Source organism: Dreissena polymorpha, chromosome 5 (genome assembly GCF_020536995.1).
Source record: "Dreissena polymorpha isolate Duluth1 chromosome 5, UMN_Dpol_1.0, whole genome shotgun sequence".
Classification (NCBI taxonomy): Eukaryota; Metazoa; Mollusca; class Bivalvia; order Myida; family Dreissenidae; genus Dreissena; species Dreissena polymorpha.
In genome coordinates, this window is record NC_068359.1 from 36,066,532 (window position 1) to 36,089,398 (window position 22,867).

The 22,867-nt window shown below is 35.0% G+C and overlaps 2 protein-coding genes across 3 annotated transcripts; one reads left to right on the forward strand and one right to left on the reverse strand.

The window, feature by feature from the left end:
- Window positions 1–902: 902 nt before the first annotated feature.
- LOC127881700 (small lysine-rich protein 1-like) lies at window positions 903–10,759 on the reverse strand. Its single transcript, XM_052429806.1, has 3 exons — window positions 10,613–10,759; window positions 5,892–6,066; window positions 903–4,739 (listed from the first exon to the last, which is right to left on the reverse strand). Exons 2-3 carry the CDS (start codon window positions 5,943–5,945, stop codon window positions 4,452–4,454), a joined length of 342 nt encoding a protein of 113 aa, XP_052285766.1. The 5' UTR covers window positions 5,946–6,066; window positions 10,613–10,759; the 3' UTR covers window positions 903–4,451.
- Window positions 10,760–10,788: 29 nt separating this feature from the next.
- On the forward strand, window positions 10,789–22,299 carry LOC127881610 (zinc finger protein 81-like). 2 transcript variants are annotated; one of them, XM_052429636.1, is made up of 4 exons: window positions 10,789–10,913; window positions 15,822–17,877; window positions 19,346–19,513; window positions 21,302–22,299. In XM_052429636.1, the coding sequence occupies exons 2-4, from the start codon at window positions 15,834–15,836 to the stop codon at window positions 22,138–22,140; spliced, it is 3,051 nt and encodes a 1,016-aa protein (XP_052285596.1). In that variant the 5' UTR covers window positions 10,789–10,913; window positions 15,822–15,833; the 3' UTR covers window positions 22,141–22,299. The 2 variants fall into 2 exon arrangements, with proteins under 2 accessions (XP_052285596.1, XP_052285597.1); XM_052429637.1 differs by having other exon boundaries at window positions 10,854–10,960.
- Window positions 22,300–22,867: the final 568 nt, after the last annotated feature.

A 22,867-nucleotide genomic window follows, 5' to 3' on the forward strand; every position in this document is an offset into this window, starting at 1 on the left:
ATTACTGTATGCGAACCACATTGGCCGCGCTCTTGGAAAACGTGGCTTAATTCATATGCTTAAAGTTTCATCACAGGTTAGCATGTGCTGTCCACAGACACAGACTAGGCAGTGACGACACTTTTCGCCTAAATTGGATTTTTGATAAAAGGATACTTTTTTTAGACGAAACCCCCCCCCCCCCCCATAAACAACGGAAAGTGTCGTCACTGATTAGTCGGTGCGGACCTCACATGCTAATCTGGGACCACACTTTAGCACATGCATTAAAGCCGGTTTTCCAATCGCGCGGCTTATTTGTTTTTTTTAGTATAAATACATTTTTGGTCACACATAAACATCATCGCGTGGGACCCTTTCACATCAATATGTTAACTCTTTCAGTGCTGGAACCGAATTTTGAAGGCCTTTGCAAACAGTTTGGATCCAGATGAGACGCCACAGAACGTGGCGTCTCATCAGGATCCAAACTGTTTGCTATTCTGATAGTATTCTTTGAAACAAATCGAAGAAAATGCTAATTTTAGAAATTCAGCAGACGACATTTTAGCAGACGACAGATTTCCCAGCATGCAAAGGGTTAAAATCATAAACGAACAGAAATATTATAGTTCCGAGTTTGATTGCATTTTGTTTAATGTGCACACATGTTCTTCTACACAACATAGTGTACACTTATCACGAATCATTTTTTATATATATCTAAAGAATGCATTGGATCTTTGTAATATTTTGGACATTATATATAGTTTTTTACATAGTTAAAGTTTTTGTTTATTGTTTTCAATATATTTGTGCATTTCATAATACTTTCAGAGCAAATTAAAAAAGCGATTTTATTGACATTTTCTAAAAATTACAATGCATCACACATTGGTGTACTAAAAACAAACGCATCAACGTAATTTATAAACCTAATTATATTTCCCTAAATACCATTAAAAAAGACAAAACATGAACCACATAACAAAAGAAATAGATACTTTGTAACAAAACATTATTTTATAATGAACAACATTGTAACAGTCGTATGCGTTGATTTCGAAAACTAATTAGCAAAAATAGTAGAAATTATGTAGGTAAGATGATAGGTAATGAATGCAGTATATTAGGTATGGATAATACAGTACTGACCGAGTAGTAAACATACATCAGTCAAGAACTGGAACTCAGGTATATAAAAAGCATTTGAGTTACTCCCCTTTATGTTAGAAAGAAAAATGTTCAAAGAAACATTTCCATCATGTCATAAAAACAACAAAACTCCACATCTTTCAAGTGTATGACACAAAAGAAGAAAAAAAGATGATTATTAAATAGATAGAATATTAGTGCTAGTAGAAACCAAACATTCGTAATAAAACTTTAACAATTGGTCACTTGAAAAATTTATTAAATATTTAAAATATCCACATCCAAAAGGTCAATCACAACAATATGCAGCACTATTTGGCATTATATCATCATACCAATGTAAACAAAGTTTTTCTGTGAACATTTTCCATGAAATGAGATCACATGTTACCTTGATATCACAGACTGCTTAAAGGGATCTTTTCACGCTTTGGTAAATTGACAAAATTGAAAAAAGTTGTTTCAGATTCGCAAATTTTCGTTTTAGTTATGATATTTGTGAGGAAAGAGTAATACTGAACATTTACCATGGTCTAATATAGCCATTATATGCATCTTTTGACGATTTTAAAACCTAAAAATTATAAAGCGTTGCAACGCGAAACGATTGAATAATTTGGAGAGTTCTGTTTTTGTCGTTAAATTTTGTGAAACTACGAAGATTGCTTATATAAGGTATAAAATACGTCGAGGAAGTGTACTCGGCGGAATAGCTCAGTAGGCTAAAGCGTTTTTACTTCAGGACTCCAGGGGTCACTGGTTCGAAACCTGGTCCGGGCAATGTTCATTTCCTTTTTTTAATTTTATTCTTGATTTTTACTGGAGCTTTTACGATCCAATGTTTACATTTTTCGATATAAAGCATTTAATGAATAAGTTAAAAAATGCCAAAATCTGTGAAAAGGCACCTTTAAATGGCATTATATAAATTATGTAATAAACTCGGACTAAACAGAAATCTTTAAAAGGAAGTTCATTGGTGCATTGAAATAAAAACCTCACAGTATTGACTGTAAAGAGTCGGCAACGTCAGTGCAAACCCTGCAGGCTAATCAGGGACAACACTTTCCACTTTAATAATGTAACACTTCTTGTAAAAGAAGTCTCTTATAGCTGAAAATCAAGTTTACTGGTAGGTGGAAAGTGTCTTCCCTGATAAGCTTGTGCAGACTGCCCAGAATAGTCTATGATGACATTACACTCATGCATTAAGCCCCGTTTTCCCAGAGCAAGGCTCATATTATAATAGTGCCTGTTCAAACCATACCCAAAAGGGTTGCTGCAATATAAACCTTAAAGCGTGACAGTATCTGAAATGCTGTATTATTTGGCATGAAAGGCATTTGTTTGGTAATTTGATTTTTTGTTAGTTATTTTATGAAATAAAAATGATAAACATAATAACTTAACAACATCTGGTAAAACAATGCATATAATTTCAAAATGAATTTCTGGTTTGTAATCACCAAGCTTTTGTATATGTTATGATGTTGCTTGAGGCAATATAAATCTTAATATAATTTTTGTAAGCGTACTGAAATACTCACTACTTCATGAAAAAATGTCTTGCTGATTGAGAAGAGAAGTTTAAATTGCTTGTCAACAAATAATGATTCGTAATGAATCACTAAAATATGTTGTTAAAAATTGGTGGAACTTAAAGTACAGCATAACAAGTGCTTATATAAAATTCTTATAAAAATATAAACAAAACTTCTCACTGCATAGTTATTTTCCACAACACAACAGCTATAAAACAGTACACATTTTGGCACTAATTAATGTATATATATATATATTAATATTTTCATACAGCTAATGCTTATGATAAGCTAAACTAAAAAATATACCTGATATATAGTTGATATTTACAAAATGTAAACAGCCATGTAATAACAGTAAGCTGCATACATAACAGAACCTGAATGAAATAAAATAATTGAGACAGAGACAAATTAAAGACAGATGTAATGTACGCTGTTTGATTAACACACTCATTTAAAAGAATGTGAACATGAAATGGCAGTTAAATTTATAATCGTTTAACATCCTGATCGGTAACAAAACCCAATTAAACAAACAAATAATGACACATAACTGCATTTTTTGCAGAGAAAACAAATATATCAAACAGTTGTCATGATAACTTTTTCAAATTAACCAGTTAAAAAGTCAAGTATATTCAATTCCTAGAAACTAGGAAGATATTTTTTATATTTTGTGTGTTATTTTCTTTTCCTCTTCTTTTTTTAAATTATTTTATAGGTTGTTGTACAAATGATATAATGAATATAGAATGTTCTCAATACTAACCATTTTTGAATGGAGTAAAATGATTCATGAATTTATCAAGTAACTTCGTATGGAAAGTGGAACTCCAAACACAAATTCATTAATAAGAAAATGATGAAGTTTTAGTTAAATGGATTTCAATGGATTTTTACATACATGTACAAGTTAAGGAAAGCAGCATCACAAATTCTATGGTTGCGGTAGTAAGTGTGGTCACAGACACGCAGTGTTTCTTGCACACATGCACAAGCTTCAAAGCCTAATTTCCTTATGAATCAGCGAATCAAGTTGACTTAATAAAAAAAAAATAATTGAAGTTTTTATTATTATTTTTATAATGAACAAAGTTTTTTTATATTATGGATATTAGATAGAAAAGATAATTAATTTAAAAAAGACATATAAATTGCTCAAGTGAAATCAAAATAATTTAACATTTGTTAAGATGATTTTTAATTGTATCCGAATTGAAAAGCAATAAATAGCACTTGATATAAGAGCAGTTCACACATAATTTATAAATGTATATCAAAAAGGTACAATAACAATTTAACATGCTTGTCAGATTATGTCATGGTATCATGTTGCATATTCAAGTAATTATCATAAAATAAAATATCTTACACACAAACAAAGTTAAGAAACCCATACCCAACAATTAACTATAATCAAAGATTATCAACGAAAAAAATCCAAATCACAGATATAAAGGTAATGCTGGCAGTTATTGTGGAATCATATGATTTTTTTGGCCAACAGACTCATCAGCAGTATCATGTCCTTCAGTCACACTCCATATCTACAACAAACAACTTCCGAAATCACACAGGCAGTCCAAAAATGATCACTGTCGTCCCATAAACACCAACATTTATGGTGACAAACACCTATCTGCATTGCAATTTCACACAAAACAATCTGGCAGAGCTGGCAAAAAATGGATCTCTTGCAGACTAATGACAAGGCACAAGAGGTTACTGGATGGTGAGGTTAGCAGACTTAAAATGTCTAAACACATATGCTCATCATTTCTTCTTCTTTTTCTTTTTTCCGCCTTTCTTGCCCTTTTTCCCCTTCTTGCCTCCCCCTCCCCCAGACTCCCATCCAAAGCCCCTCATCTCTAGGGCCTGTGGCGCGTCATGTGCAATATAATACAGGTTCTCCATTGCTGCCTGACTCATAATGTCCACCTCAGTTTTCTCCCCTTTCACTGCCTTCGCTGACCCCTTTGCTGATTTCTTCCCTCCCTTCTTTCCAGACTTCTTGCCGGATTTCTTGCCGGACTTCTTTCCCTTCTTTCCGCTTTTCTTTGGCTGCCAACAGGAAATTACATTTCAGCTATATTAAAAGTTACAGTTTTTGCTAATCCTTTTGGGAGGATGACCTATACCCTTGAACATTGGAATTTTAGAGTCAATTAAATCTAAATTGGATTTGTTAAAATTGTTTTATTATACATTTGAACAATTTGTACTAAAACTGTAAACCAGTAAATTCCAAACATAAATCTGTAAAATGGATATTACAACTACAAAACTCATGATTTCTATATTTATCATCTTAATTACTTATCATTAACAATTCTAACAATCAATTTGGATCAATTTGGAATTTTTGGATTTGGGGAAAAACAGATACTTTCTGCTATCAGGAAACGACCCAATTGAATAACAGCAATGCTATGTGGCATTAAAAGCCCTTCAGTTACTGAATAGTTGAGATGAACAATGAAAACTTAAGTGTATCAAAGTCTGTACTGGGTATACTAAAAAATTAACACGTATTCAACCAATTAGATGTTTTTTTATAAGACCCCATACAATAAATGCTGTAATTTCAAAAGCCCCAGTAACAAAGTTGAGGAATTTATGTAACACTTCAGTGTATAGACAACATGTCTGATATTTGTCACTTTAGTGGATACTGTAGAACTATAACTGAAAGAATTCCTACATGAATACACTTTCTATTCTACTTTTGATTAACAATGTGCTTAACAAAAATTAACAACTCATGTTGTAAATTCTTAAGCATTTTAGTAACCCTTTATACTGTGATATTATCAACATTTTAATAAATATAATCTTATCACAAGAAATGTATAGGCCACTTATTGTACTGTTTTACATTTTTAAACATGGAAAATGTTACTGAAGCTAGGAATTATAAATTTAGCCACATGGGACCACTGCCATCAGGGCTTTTCAAACATTTTGGTGAAGGGCCCAATTGCCACCCAATTAGTAAAAAATAAGTCGCACATTTTTCGAAAAGTGAAAGCATGAGTCATTAACTGTTTTAAATTGTGAAGAAATTAGTAGCGACTTTTTTTAGTTGTGATTATTTGCTTTGGAAACTTCTAACAATTGTTACAATTTGAGTGTAGAAGTTCTCAAAATTGTTAAAAATGACCATTATCTAAGAAGGAAAAAAGCCACAGAAGGTTTGGAAGCATCATGACATACCATGTTGGCGTTATGACCTGGTCGAGTGTTGAACTCATCAAGTGTCAAAGCCATAGAGCCGTCTACATGAACACCAAGCACACCACAAGGGGGAACAACTCCCCTGCAGCCGCTTGCACAGTTGTCTTCCTTGTCCCGAGCACAAAGGTGACAGCTAACATCATTAAAGGCACAACTGAAACCAAAACAAGAGCACCGCATAACGGGTGCCACGCTCGGCTGCGAAAGCTTGTCAGAATTTTTTTTTTTTTTTTAGAGGTCACAGTGACCTTGACCTTTGACCTAGTGACCCGAAATGGGTGTGGCGTGTAGAACTCATCAAGGTGCATCTACATATGAAGTTTCAAAGTTGTAGGTGGAAGCACTTTGATTTTAGAGGCAATGTTAAGGTTTTTGTTAAAGTTTTATATTAGAGGTCACAGTGACCTTGACCTTTGACCTAGTGACCCAAAAATGGGTGTGGCATGTAGAACTCATCAAGGTGCAACTACATATGAAGTTTAAAAGTTGTAGGTGGAAGCACTTTGATTTTAGAGCCTATGTTAAAGTTTGATATTAGAGGTCACAGTGACCTTGACCTTTGACTTAGTGACCCAAAAATGGGTGTGGCGTGTAGAACTCATCAAGGTGCATCTACATATGAAGTTTCAAAGCTGTAGGTGGAAGCACTTTGATTTTAGAGCCAATGTTAAGGTTTTAGCACGACGCCTACGGCAGACGTTGGACAAGCTGGCTATGACAATAGCTCAGGTTTTCTCTGAAAATAGCCTCGCTAAAAATGAATTGCATACTTAACGTACAGGACCTGACATGTGTTTGTATTTGATGCCCTAAAATTAATTCAATTTATTCATAAATTTTGTTTAACCCTTTCCCACAAAGATACGTGTTTTTACGCATTTGTAGTCCCTTAGAAAGTTAAATTTAATTAAAGACCTTTCTTTCTTGATTTAAGTGTTAAAAGCTTCATTTCCAACCTAAAGATACTGATGAGCAGCAAACAGCATACAACTTGAACAGACTGCGAGTTGCTAGCAGGCTGTTCTGGTTTTATGCTGTTTGCACATAGCCATTTTCACTTTGCTTCTGAGTGGAAAAGAGTTGAGATTAAAGTTGCAGGTCATGCTCATTAGTTTCCTTTATCCTTTATTTACAACCAGAAATGTGAATAGTGTAAAAAATATAGAGTTGTAGGATATAAGCTTAATTTTGACTCCAAGAATGTCCAATACATGTCAGGGCCTAAATTTTATGATGACTTTACAAATATTGACACAGTCAGTGAAGTGTCAGATACCTATAAAATAGTCGCTGATAAGGCAAATATAGCTCACTGTTGATACCTCATAATTTATTGACTTAACCATCAATAGAAAGGGTTGCAATACAGAAATACTTGTTGTTCAAATATTCACATGTCTTTATGTGAGTTTATGAAAAGAAAAGCAAATGACGAACAAAACCATTGCTGGTGCTGTAAATTTGCACAACTTTGCACCTTTACACTGATTTTAGTCAAGTGACAGTTAATATTAACTTTTTTTATCTGAGTTTTATATTTGTTTACATAGATTAGATGACTACTTTTTCATAACAATATTGCATAATTATAAGGTCATTAGGTGTTAATGTGCCAATAATTACTGTATAAGGGTTGTGATCATACAATAAGTACTTCCAGAACAGCATTCTCAACTGTTACTTTGGCTTGCACAAATACATATTGACAATTCTTTAGGTGAGCATACATAATTTCCAAAAACCATTGGGTCTCTTGTCTGCATTAAAAAAGTGGTGTGGCAAGTGCAATATAAAATATCATGCAGATTGCAGTATCCCAATAGGAAAGTCCTTAGAAGCATATCGTGTTGAGGAAACAGAAAAAGTAGGCATAAAAATAAGTGAAACAAGAATATCAGTGACACTTATGGATGCTCCCCGATGATGCCCTTTGTCAATCTATGTGTTAATAACTACCTAAAAATATCTTTTATTAGCCTCTGTGACCTTGACCCCAGTGACCTCATCAAAAGGTAGAGGCCCATGCAAGGTACCTACATGCCAAATATGAAAGAGATCAGTAAAGTATTGAAGATGCTATGAGAAACTGTTACAAAAGCGTGATGGAAAAATCTATTATTAGCCTCGGTGACCTTGACCCGCGTGACCTCATACCTCATCAAAAGGTAGAGGTCCATGCAAGGTACCTACATGCCAAATATGAAAGAGAACGGTAAAGTATTGAAGGTGCTATGAGAAACTGTAACAAAAGTGTGACGGAAAAATATATTATTAGCCTCAGTGACCTTGACAATGACCCCAGTGACCTCTAACCTCATCAAAAGGTAGAGGTCCATGCATGGTACCTACATGCCAAATATGAAAGAGATCGGTAAAGTATTGAAGGTGCTATGAGAAACTGTAACAAAAGTGTGACGGAAAAATCTATTATTAGCCTCAGTGACCTTGACCTTGACCCCAATGACCTCAAACCTCATCAAAAGGTAGAGGTCCATGCAAGGTACCTACATGCCAAATATGAAAGAGATCGGTAAAGTATTGAAGGTGCTATGAGAAATTGTAACAAAAGTGTGACGGAAGTAAGGAAGTAAAGAAGGACAAACTGGCAACTACTACTAAATGGTAATAGAGTTTTTAAGAATAAAATACAGAAAAAAATTCTTACTGATGGCCCAAGTATTGGCTTTTATTTGTAGATTTTTATACATACATAGCAATATGGTTATCATAAAAACAGCACATTTTATTACAGGAGGCTGTCATTACAAGGTCTTTCTTTATGGTATCTTCAGGACTATGAACTGTTTATTTGTCCTAAACACCAGTCATTTTTAATGGAAACCAATAATACGATGGACCTACTTCTGGTCTTTGTTTTAAGATGAAGTATTCCAATTTATTAAATAAATAATCATTTACATTAATTTAAGTACATATAAGGCTCAAATCGCCCTATATTGATTGACTTTTGGATTTCTAAATGAATACACAAGTTTGGGTCTTCATTTTAAATTCAGTGTATTATATAAATTGATTATCAGTCTGTATATTAATAACTGAGATACATGTACAGTGCCTAAATTTCCAAATATTATCTTTTCGTGATTCATTAAGCTTTGAAGTCATGTAGACATTAATACAGGACACACAAATTTAACAATAACTGCTAACTCTGAGTCTTCCGGGATATGCCTTGAAAAAAATCATTGGACAAGTCCTGATTTAATCTACTTGCATGAAAACATTACCGGTTACCAAATTTTTTAAAAGAGACATAATTTTACTAAAATGCTTGTCACATTTATGGAACTTTTTCACTGAATTTACATTAGGACCCAAAGGCAGGTATACAAGTTTAACAGCATATGTTAGGCACAATATAGAGATATGGTACATACTAGGGAAAATAAAGTATCTTAAAAAGATAATTATAAATTTCTTTTACCGGGCATGTAAAATCATAACTTAAAACAAAACCAACAGTAAAAAAATGCATTGTAAAAGCAAGTGACTCATATCATAACACAATTCATGACAAGTGTTTTTCCCCCCATAGGACCGAGGTCTGTGAACTTTGCAGGGAAAATGCCCTTTACTCCATGAAGATTTCAGTCTTGGATCAGGTCAGATGGATTCTGAGTAGTTCACACAAGTTGTGTATCGTGTTATTTCTTAAAATTTGACCGAGCATTTGTAAAAATATATGTTCATTATATAAAAGATATGTTCATTTCCAGAAAGGAAATTCAATTCTGCTTTAATAAGACTGAGTTCGTGGAAACCGCTGCACAATTGATGAAGTTATGGCTGTTCAAAGCAATGCACCCTGTTTTCGGGTCATTTTTAGTTGAATACCTTGTAATATATAATATTTCTTTGACATCTCACTGTCAATACTTTTATTGCACAATATTGTATAAATCTTTTTCTTGCAATGACAGCGCGATCTATAAATTATACCCAAAAGGGAAGTTCAACAGTATAGACCTGAAGATAGATATATATTTGATAGTCAAATTTTGTTTTCAGAAAGTTGATTTTTTGTTATAATTTTATTATTTTTCATTCAAAATGATGTTTTTACCAATTAATATCATAGCCACACCCTAACAACCTGTGGTTTGCCCTTGGTCATGTGATAGTGGAATCATTAATTATAAGACAAAGGCAGAAATTGAAGGGTACCTTTGAACATTTTGAATGAAAGTGGCATTTCAAATACAAATTAAATACATAACAAATGAAGATACAAAAATGATCATTGAATCATACAGACAAACAAAACGTCACACACGACATGTAACACTAACTGGCTGTGATATTAAATACTGTGAGTCAAATTTTGCCGAGAGACAACTGAATCGGAGTATAAAATGTTATAAACATATGAAATGCCATCCTTTAATAAACTTTTAATACTATGTTAAAAAATCTTAAAATAGAGAATCTAGCAAGAACTTATGTATATAAAATAAATACGGAATATTGTTTAATGCAAAAGCTTAAGGAGTCCATATTATACGACACTCATAGCATTGCCTTCATTTGTAACAACTCGCGAAAATATGTCATAATCGTAGTTCGTAGCATGAATACAGAATTTGAAAAATTAAACGTTGAAAAATGTTATAGCTTTAAGTATAAATCTTTCAGATTTTAAGAGAAAACGATTAATAGCAAAACAAATGTAGAAAACAAACCATTTTATAACTGCTAATTGTCCACTTCCTGAGAATTTCCAATTAGGAGTCAGGATGTCTCCATGACTACCATTGTTTCCTGTTATACTTTATCGGAGTTATTTAAGTTTATCTTAAACAAACATTTCGATAGTTCATTTTTATAAAATATGTAATTTATATTTTAGAAAAAAATGTAAGTTTATAAATTAATATTATTTATTCAAGTTCGAAATGCGCATGCCTAGTATTCGTATCCGGAAGAAGACAGAGGGACCATTTCAAATGGTGTTTTCATTTTGACAGCTAGGGGTCGACAGATGTAAACAAACTTTATTTTTGACAATTTTACTTTCGTCATAGTGTTAGGTAGTAATTGAAGTTTAACTGCATACTTTGAAGTTTATTAAAAAACGTACTGTACCTGTGTATTTTTCTTCTCAGGTCAATGGCGTCCATATAATTTTATTAGCATTTGTATATTTTATATTATTATTATTGATTGTGTTCATTGAGTTCTTTTAAAATTTGATATTACCTGAATGAGACAGTGTTTTAAAATGCAGATCGATTAGAGCATGAACAAAACTTTAATTTGTTATTGTAACCAACAAAATAATCTAACTATTTGTTTCCATACACATTTGGCATACAGTTAAGTCCGGTAATCTTGCGCATCCGGTAATCTTGCGCACTTCGTATTTGCGAATCTCGCAGACGACGAATGGTTTTCTTTAGTGATGAAAGATGGAATTTCACATCTTAAAGAATTAACGGATTTAAAAGTTACGTATTCAATGCAAAATTAAATTCGCTCATTACATTTAAACACCGGTTGCGTCATCCCCATACATCGTAAACACTGGCCTTCTTACGAAAAATTCAAAATGAATCACAAATTCCCTGCAGTCTTTAGCGTTTTCATACTTTAAATTATGAATTCATAAATCCAACGTGTAATTTAGCATTCCAGTGCACAATATCCGATCAGTTTTGGTATTTTTTGCCATGAAAATATATCGCATCAGACGACATAGTCATCATTTCCCGCCATTCTGTCAAACCAATTTGGTATGATCTCCGCATGTGCAATGGCCTAGTTTTGATATTTTCTGTAAACTATGGAAGCATGATCGTTGTATCAAACCTGTTATGCATTTTTTTAACGCTTACCGGTACTTTTTTTATTAATTGTACACTATTATTAGTGACTATATTATTTATTGATTTGTAGTGAACAAAAACTGCACTAGAAATCCACATTTAATTTCAATGGTTTTACAAACTGATTTTAAAAATATTTTTCTGGAATGTTTTTTGTCAATAATTGGACACCATATGTCTACAATTTTGGAAATTTTGCCTAAACGAGGTCATTATACAAAGTGCGCAAGATTACCGGACACTCTGATAGTTTGAAAATGAGGTGAGTCATGTTTGTTTTGAAATCAAATCGGATAGTTCTTCACTGAATTAATTAGATATTTTTGTGTTAATAAGCACATGAACTTATTATTTTCATAATAAATTTAGATATTTTGTTGCCAATTTATAAAAGAACATGTTTTTAAACCAATTGATCCTTAACTGCGCAAGATTACCGGACAGCATCGTACCTTAAATATTTATCTATGACACCACATGTAGATGGTATTGTCAGGTGTTTTTTCTGCTTTATATTTTACAGCATGTGCCTTTTTGATTGGGGAAAAAACACAATAGACCATGAAAATGGGAAAACTAAACATTATAAAATGCTTATAACTATAACAGTATACCAATATGAATTGTTTAAAAGTGCATGTTTAAGTCAAACTGCTGGCTAAAATTTATATTATAAAGAGCTAGAAAATGAAATTGCTGTATAACAAATAAACCAATTATTGAGTTTATTGAAAAAGTTTTGCATATTTTTGGGAAAATTTTGGTCCAATTTTTGGAAAAAAAATACTTTTGCCATAGGGAAACAGCCTTTTAGCTCACCTGAGCACAACATGCTCATGGTGAGCTTTTGTGATCGCTTTTTGTCTGTCGTCCGTTGTGTGGCATGCTTTGTGTGGCGTCAACATTTGCCTTGTTAACTCTCTAGAGGCCACATTTATTGTCCAATCTTCATGAAATTTGGTCAGAAGATTGGTTTCAATGATATCTTGGATGAGTTCGAAAATGTTTACGTTTGCTTGAAAAACATGGCTGCCAAGGGGCGGGGCATTTTTCCTTATATGGCTATCTATGGCTATAGTAAAACTTTGGTAACACTCTAGAGGCCACATTTATTGTCCAATCTTCATGAAACTTGGTCAGAAGATTTATCCCAATAATATCTTGGACAAGTTCGAAAATGATGCCGGTTGGTTTAAAAACATGGCCGCCAGGGGCGGGGCATTTTTCCTTATATGGCTATATATAGTATAACCTTGTTAACACTCTAGAGGCCACATTTATTGTCCAATCTTGATATAATATGGTCAGAAGATTTATCTTAATGATATCACGGATGAGTTCGAAAATGGTTACGTTTGCTTGAAAAACATGGCTGCCAAGGGGCGGGGCATTTTTGCTTATATGGCTATATAAGGCTATAGTAAAATCTTGTTAACATTCTAGAGGCCACATTTATAGTCCGATCTTCATGAAACTCGGTCAGAAGATTCATCATAAAAATATCTTGGACGAATTTAAAAATGATGCCAGTTGGTTGAAAAACATGGCCACCACGGGGGCGGGGCTTTTTTCCTTATATGGCTATAGTAAAACCTTGTTAACACTCTAGAGGTCACATTTATTTTCCGATCATCATGAAACTAGGTCAGAAGATTTGTCCCAATGATATCTTGGATGAGTTCAAAACTGGTTTTGGTTGCTTTAAAAACATGGCCACCAGGGGCGGGGCATTTTTCCTTATATGGCTATATACAACATGTAGGGCTACAGTAAAACCACGGACTCTAGATTATATCAATATACACTCCGTGAGTAAAACCTTGTTAACACTCTAGAGGCCACATTTATTGTCCAATCTTCATGAAATTTGGTCAGAAGATTGGTCTCAATAATATCTTGGATGAGTTAAAAAAAAAAATTATGTTTGCTTGAAAAAAATGGCTTCCAAGGGGCGGGGCTTTTTCCTTATATTGCTATAGTAATATCTTGTTAACACTCTAGAGGCCACATTTACTGTCTGATCTTCATGAAACTTGGTCAGAAGATTCATCACAATAATATCTTGGACGTCACGAGTTCAAAAATGATGCTGGTTGGTTGAAAAACATTGCTGCCAGGGGGCGGGGCATTTTTCCTTATATGGCTATGGTAAAACCTTGTTAACACTCTGGAGGCCACATTTATTTTCCGATCTTCGTGACAGTTGGTCAAAAGATTTGTCCCAATAATATCTTCTTATCTCAGGTGAGCGACTTTGGGCCTTTCAGGCCCTCTTGTTTAATTTTTTCAATTGGGAAACAGCCTGTACTAGGCTGTAATTTTGGGCGAAAAATCACTTATTGTACAATAACAACATCTAATAGAATAAAGATAATAAATTAATGTACAACTAAATAATATTAAAGAATTGATTCTGAATAACCATTTGACAAACATAACTTATAATATATAAAGTTCAAGGTGGTCGTTGATGACTAAGGAACATGCTTTTAGTAATATCATTATGATCAAATAAAATGCACAGAATGTTGTGTTGGTCTTATGCATGCCATTATTTAAATATTGCAAGTTAATATTTAACTTTGCATACAGTTGTTGATTATTAAACCATCAGTAAGTGCCTTAGAAACATTCACCAGGAAACCTGCATGTCATGTCACACGATATTTAGTTTTCCATTTTGCTAGTTCTAGATTAACCCCCCCCCCCCCCCCCCCCCCCCCCCTAAACAAAACCTACAATGACTTGAGAAAATACACTAGATGCTTTATTGTTATCCAAGCGAAGTATGGGAATGTACAAAATTAGTGGTAAATATACCAAAATGTACTTTTTATCCCTCGCCATAGGCCGAGGGATATTGTTTTGGCGTTGTCCGTCCGTCCAGCACTTTTGTGTCCGGAGCCATATCTTGGAAGTGCTTTGGTGGATTTCATTGAAACTTGGTATGAGTATATATATGGTTAAGAGGATGATGCACGCTAAATGGCATTGTACACCATCTGTTAATAACAGAGTAATGGCCCTTTGTATCTTAAAAAAAATGCTTTTTTACCTGAGTGTCAAATGTAACACTTTTGCGTCCAGAAGCATATTGGCGGGGGATATCAATTCAACGAATTTGCTTGTTTATTGGGAATTCTTGATGTAATAACAAGGTTCTAAGATTAATAAGATACAACATCTTATCGTTGCTAAGTCAAGATAATACACTATTATAATGAGCTTATTCAATATAGCAAAAGTTATTCTATACTAGCGCTCATTGGGTCATTGTGGACCTGAAATGGCTTGAAGTCACCCCAGGGTGACATGAATCGGCTTGAAAACATCCTAGGGTGACAAGAATCGTCTCTTAGTCACCCCCTGGCGACTTCAAGCCATTTCAGGTCGACAATGACCCAATGAGCTATACTGGCATGAGTGCAATTTGGCATGCATGTGTATCTCATGGAGCTGCACATTTTGAGTGGTGAAAGGTCAAGGTCAAGGTCATCCTTCAAGGTCAGAGGTCAAATATATGTGGCCAAAATCGCTCATTTTATGAATACTTTTGCAATATTGAAGATAGCAACTTGATATTTGGCATGCATGTGTATCTCATGGAGCTGCACATTTTGAGTGGTGAAAGGTCAAGGTCATCCTTCAATGTCAGAGGTCATATATATGTGGCCCAAATCGCTTATTTTATGAATACTTTTGCAATATTAAAGATAGCAACTTGATATTTGGCATGCACGTTTATCTCATGGAGCTGCACATTTTGAGTGGTGAAAGGTCAAGGTCAAGGTCATCCTTCTAGGTCAAATATATGGGTCAAAATTGCTCATGTTATGTAACTTTTGCAATATTGAAGCTTGCAATTTTATATTTGACATGCATGTGTATCTCATGGAGCTGCACATTTTGAGTGGTGAAGGGTCACGGTCAAGGTCATCCTTCAAGGTCAAACGTCATATAGGGGGACATTGTGTTTCACAAACACATCTTGTATTATGAGATTCTATCACACAAATATCAGCATAAATATGTCTCTAAAGTTTAATAGAACCTTGTTAAATTTCAGGCGATATTCACAATGACTTCGTATGGTCTCCTAGACGATGCTGCAAGCCCTAATCTGCCGATTCTTTCACCTGAACCAGATCGGCCGTCACTGCATCAGGGCAGTTCCCTGGAGAAGAAATCAGACTTCAACATTCTAGAGAAATTGAAGCATTTGAGAGATGAAAAGAAATTTTGCGACGTGGTCCTGGAGGTGCGAGGTGTGAAATTTGTTGCTCATAAAAATGTCTTGGCATCTTGGAGCCCAAAGTTCGCTGCAAAATTGTTCAGTGATAATCCAAATGTTTATAAAGACTACATTCTTGTGTGCTATGACAACAGTGAAGTGTTTTCGGACTTGTTAGACTTCATGTACAATGGATATGTTGCTCCGAGAGAAACTAACTTCCTCCAGCTGCTTCACTTAGCCGTGAGCTTCCAAATTGAAACGCTGAAAAATTATTGTGAAGAGTTCCTTCGGTGCAACTTACACTTGGGTAATTTTGTCAGCACATATTTCTTAAGTCGCAAATTCAAACTGGACACATTAGAAGAATACATTGTGGGCTTTTTGCAGTTAAATCTTTCAGATACGGTCAAACAGCCAGAGTTTCTGTCTCTGAAGGCTGAAAAATTCAACACTTTCCTGTCCGAAGGATGTATGAAGAAGATCAAGCCAGAAATCAAACTTTTCCTCATTATCAGTTGGGTTGGTTATGATGTTCAGGAAAGGGAAAAATACCTTGTGGTTCTACTTGGTCACATCAACTGGTGCACTGTTGCCAATGACTTCCTTCTTGAAATCAACCGCACTGAAAACTTTTTCACCTCTCACGAGTCAAGCCTCTACTTGCTGCTACAGACCTTGTACAGTGCTGGAATTCCTTTAGGGCCCTACAAAAATGTGTTCCCTAGGTTACGGGATACTCATTCAGCCATTCTTAAAGAAGTTGTTCATACTAGCCTTTTAAAGCTTGACACAGAAACCTTCTGCCCAGTTACAATTACTGTTAAAGAAAGGCCACATCATAGGGATGCATGTGTCAGTACTAATGTAAGATCGCTGCCTTGTGTTTTTAGAGATGCTGCAATAAACACAAATGTAAACAGTCTGCATTTCCAGGAGTCTGAATATCATGGTTCCGAGGAAAATCAGACATTTACAAACAGAAATCAAGAAGTACCTGTCTACACACAAGAAGCCAAATATGATCAGTTTGAAACTCTAGGAGAATTCATTGAAGCGGAAATCCATGAAATTAAACTGAGAGAGTCGCAGGCAAAAATGTCCTTTGAAAATCACCAAGAGACACAAAAACCGAGTCTAATCTCCACAGTAGAAGCCAGCAAACCAAAACAGCCTCTCAAAAAACATAGATCAGTTAGTCAGGATCATGCTTTTTTTAAACGGGTTAAAATGGACGAAATTAGTGGACAATTCAATATGGAAACAAGAAAAAGTCAAAGAACAATTGTAAAAGAGAAACAATCTATATTAGTTGATAATTTTGAAGTACTTCATGAGCAAGACACTAATCCCAAAGATAATTATGACATTAATAGTGACCAAACTCACCTAACTCATTTTAATGCTGAAGTAAGTGAGGCTGAGAATAAAGAAGATGCACTAGATGAAGAAATTCAGGATAATACTGGAAATAAAGTCAAACCAAATCAAACAGTGGCGAAAAATAACTCAAGGGAGTGCAAGAAAGAGGTTTCTGAAAAAGAGGTTAAACAGCTGATATGCCAGTATGAAAACTGCGCTTATATCACCAAGTACGCACAGAGAATGGAGAAGCATATCAAGACAGTGCATGAAACCACGTTTGAGCTGCAATGCAACCTGTGTCAATTTGAAACGAAAGAAGTGAGAAAGTACAACGCGCACATGAAAACCCATTTTCCAGGACCGCCATTCAAGTGCGACTATCCGCGATGTACGTACAGCCACGAGAAGATCCAGACCATGCTTATTCACAGACTCGTACATACAGATGATAGGCCCTTCACCTGTGACTGTGGAATGAGGTTCAGAACCAATAACACGCTCATTGCTCACAAGAAAACACATTTAGGTAGGTTATTAGTTACACCTATATATTTAAGCTCGAAAACATGGATATTCTGAGACTTATTGAAAAGCTCTTGAGTCCTAGTACTGTCTTGGTGTCTTTATGGCAGATCTAAAGAACGCCCCGACAGTTGGGCTCAAACCCGTGATCCCGCAATGCCAACACAATATCAACTATGCCAAATTAACGTTAGTAGGATATGATGAGACCTATGCTAGGCTCCCCATGGACAACCCTTTTATATACCGAATTTGTTAATCAGAGAAATATCTTAAAAGAAATATCAGAAATGTCTTGAGCAATATACATGTAGCAGGATTCTGCAACCTTGTTGCTCCCTTTTATTAAGCGACTCGCAGCTTTTCTGGACTGATAACACAAAAATGTTGCACATCTTTTAAATGTAAATTTCTTACTACAAAAGAGGTGATTTAAGTATGCTTTATAGATACTATCATCATTCAACTTCTTATTAACACTTGAAAAGCACATTATCTGATTTTGTCACCAGACTGTTCCGTCTTTCCACTCTGCTCCTTGTTAGCAACACCCTGTACCTTTTTTTGATCTCAGATACCGGTATTCCTTTACTTGACTCAGATTTTGTCGAAATTCTGTTTTCTTTAGTTATTATCCCTCGCCAAGAGCAGAGGGATACAAAATTGCATGTTGTTTTCCGTCTGTTCTTCTGTCACAAAATTTATTTTTGGCGGGGGATATCAATTAAACGATGAATTGGCAGGTGGTTGGGTTGGGATTTCACTATAGTAAGTCGTACAGCTTTCATTGAAAGTTGACCAAACTTTCTGGAAAGCTATGTTGACATAAAATAGGGGCCAAGTTTGATTACCAGCCACTTTGCACAATACATTAAATTTTTATTGTCCTTATATGCCCTTTTATGTGTGTAACAATTGGATGGATGGGTGTGCGGTTGGCGGATGGCTTTTTGCTCTCTTAGTCATATTAAAAAAAATTAATATTTTTACCCAACTTCTTTTTCGGAAATGTTTGTTGACATGAAATGTTGGTCAAGATTGATAACCAGCTCATATCAGAGTTATTGCTCATTTTTGTGCTTGCAAAGTTCACCATTTCTGCTCTCTTACTTATATTCTTTTAATCAAATCTTCACCAACGTTTCTGCAAATGTTTGTTGATATAAAATGAGGGACTATTTTGTTAAACAGCCATATTGCGCCAAGCACTTCAGAGTTATTGCACTATGTTTATACAAAATTTGATGTTTCAGTTTTATTCACTTTTCACTGAATATACACCAAATTTTTCCAAACTTTTCAGGTATGTTGTAATTGTTTGATACTGGCAAATACATGTATATCTGTCAATTACCTTGTCCATTACCTTGTTAATTTTAGATAAACATGATGAAACTTTGATAAGGAGTAAAAGACCTTGATTTGAAAGTAATTAGAGAGGTGAACCTGTTATAATTCCTTTTGTATTATAGGTGTGAAGGCATACAAATGCCCGGAGTGTGATGTCTCGTTTGCCACACGGAATACTCTGAACCAACACATGGTCACCCATAGCGATGTGCGCCCCTACCTTTGTGACCTGTGTGGGTTTTCAACCAAGTTTCAGTCGCACCTGATTGCACATAAACGTATACATACTGGTAAGGTTCAGTCACACCTGATTGCACATAAGTGTATGCATACTGGTAAGTTTCAGTCACACCTGATTGCACATAAGTGTATGCATACTGGTAAGTTTCAGTCATACCTGATTGCACATAAACGTATGCATAGTGGTAAGTTTCAGTCACACCTGATTGCACATAAGTGTATGCATACTGGTAAGTTTCAGTCACACCTGATTGCACATAAGTGTATGCATACTGGTAAGTTTCAGTCATGCCTGATGGCACATAAGTGTATGCATACTGGAAAGTTTCAGTCACACCTGATTGCACATAAGTGTATGCACACTGGTAAGTTTCAGTCACACCTGATTGCACATAAGTGTATGCATACTGGTAAGTTTCAGTCACACCTGATTGCACATAAGTGTATGCATACTGGTAAGTTTCAGTCACACCTGATTGCACATAAGTGTATGCATACTGGTAAGTTTCAGTCACACCTGATTGCACATAAGTGTATGCATACTGGTAAGTTTCAGTCACACCTGATTGCACATAAGTGTATGCATACTGGTAAGTTTCAGTCACACCTGATTGCACATAAGTGTATGCATACTGGTAAGTTTCAGTCACACCTGATTGCACATAAGTGTATGCATACTGGTAAGTTTCAGTCACACCTGAAAGCACATAAGTGTATGTCATACTGGTAAGTTTCAGTCACATCTGATTGCACATAAGTGTATGCATACTGGTAAGTTTCAGTCACACCTGATTGCATATAAACATATAAATATTGGTAAGACATTTTAACCAAAATATCATTGAACATTTTGGAATTAGGAGTAGAAGTATTAACTATGAACTTTGTGAACAAGAATACTAGGCGATAAATCAATGCCAACACATGTGATGGACCAATGCAAGTAGACAATATTTAATAAATAACAGTATAAATGTAGTTCATGATAAAAACATGTTGTGCTCTTTTTTTTTTCTTAATTGCAAAACATTTTATCACATACAGTTATGGAATGCTTCCATCTACTGAACTAAAACATAAACTCTGTATTATTGTTAAACATAATGATTTGCAGTCTGTTCAGGTTTTATGCTGTTTGCTGCTCATCAGTATGTAAGAGTTGGAAACAAAGGCTTTACAACTTGAATCTGAGTGATAAAGCAGGCTTTTTCCGCCCTATGCCACGGGTCCGAAATTCGGCCCCATTCCCAATGCAAATCTGGTTGTTTTTTTCCCAATTGAAAAAAAAATCCCAATTAAAAAAAAAAAAAAAATTTTTTTTTTTTTTTTTTTTTCACCCTTAAAATATATAAGTTGACCTGATCCGGTGTAGAAAATAGAAAGTATTGCATAATTAAATTATCTGTTGCCTTGAATTTGTTTTAAAAACTGTAAAATATGCTAATGATTATATAAGACTTTCCTTATTTTCCTCAAAATCCGGCTCGCGCGATTTTTTTTCATCTAAAAAAAGGCCAAGCCTTTTCCCCAAATTCAGATTAAAAAACCTTATCACACAGTCATGTTCATAATATTTTGTAAAATTTTAATAATAAGTTATCCAAAAAGTCGTTATTTACCAGTTAACGGCTTCTTTAAAATATAAAATACACTATTTACATGCGATAATTTTTCCCAATTGAGCCAATTTTGCGATTAATTTTTTTCCCAAAATGGGGGTTTTCACGACGCGAAATTCCCAAAATTCCAGTGTGGCGTTTTCCCAAAATGGAGCGGAAAAAGCCTGTAAAGGGTTAAATATGACTGAAATAAACAGCTTGCATCTTGATCTATTTCAGGGGAGGTGTTCACCTGTACGGTGATGAACTGCAAATATTCCTCACCTAAGCGCAGTCAGTTGAAGTCTCACCTGCGATCACATTACGGCATACGGTCCAACATCTGCGAAATCTGCAGCAAGAGCTTCATAGAACGCAGCCATCTCCTGCGCCACCAAAAACTCCACACAAACGAGCGAATAAACTGTGAGCAGTGCGACTATTCAACAACCAGAAAGGATAAGCTGAAGGAACACATGAGGAAACATCACAGTGGGGAAGAGGCATCCCCGCCTAAAGCTAAGAAGAGCAAGTCCGGTACCATGTCTAAAAATAAAAACATGAAAAAGGTCCAGCCGAATCTGACTGCTTTAGCGATCAGCTCCTCAGTTACTATGGATACTAGCGCTCCAATCACTGTAAAGTGGGACCATGCAGGATATTCCGTATCACATGATTATACGGACCCATCAACTCACGGGGACGGGTTACTGCCGGAGGACGCCGCATTTGGGGTGCTTCGTGACTCATTGTCGAACAACGAACCCATACAGCCCATGTTGAGGATCGATCAGATAAATACTCATATGAATATATCCAAGACTTCCCTGGACTCTGGGGTTATTGTTAGTCAGAATGGCATACTGACGGGAAGTATGGATGGAACAATAATGAATTCTTCTATGCCAGTTCTGAACATTTTGACGAATGTGGATCCTATGTCGGTCAGTCAGGCTGTCCACTCCAGAATGGACACAGCTGACCATGCGCATGCTTACTCAATAATCAATTCCACTGCCCCTGTGAATATGCAGCAACAGGAGTTTACAGGGCTTAATGCATTTATGCCTTTTATCTAAACTAGGAGTTCTACCATTACAAAATTAAGGAATTGTGGAAATAGAATATCAAATGACATAATTATTTAATATCATGAGACTGAAACATTGTATAAGATTAATTTCATATCATGTCAACAGAATTATTGTGATAAGTTTAAAATAAATGTCTTTAGTTTATATTGTGTATATTCTATTATTGTATGACATAACTTAAAATTAATTTAAATTATGAATTTTTCTCTTAATGCATTGATATAAACAACATTATTTCATGTTAAATATTAAAGATATTGTTTTTTTTGCCCTTCATTTTTATTTTGTTTTAGTTGTTAAAGCTTCTGCAAATTAAATATATAGGCATCAGATGTTTTTTTTAGCTCACCTGAGCACAATGTGCTCATGGCGAGCTTTTGTGATCACCTTTTGTCGGTAGTCCATCGTGCAACGTCAACATTTGCTTTGTTAACACAATAGAGGCCACATATATTGTTCAATCCTCATGAAATTTGTTCAGAAGATTTGTGTCAATGATATCATGGACATGTTTGAAAATGGTTCTGGTTGGCCGAAAAACATGGCCGCCAGCTTGCGGGGCATTTTTCCTTATATGGCTATAGAAAAACCTTGTTAACACTCTAGTGGCCACATTTATTGTCCGATCATCATGAAACTTGGTCAGAAGAATTGTCCCAATGATATCGTGGACGAGTTCGAAAATGGTTGGGGTTGCTTGAAAAACTTGGCT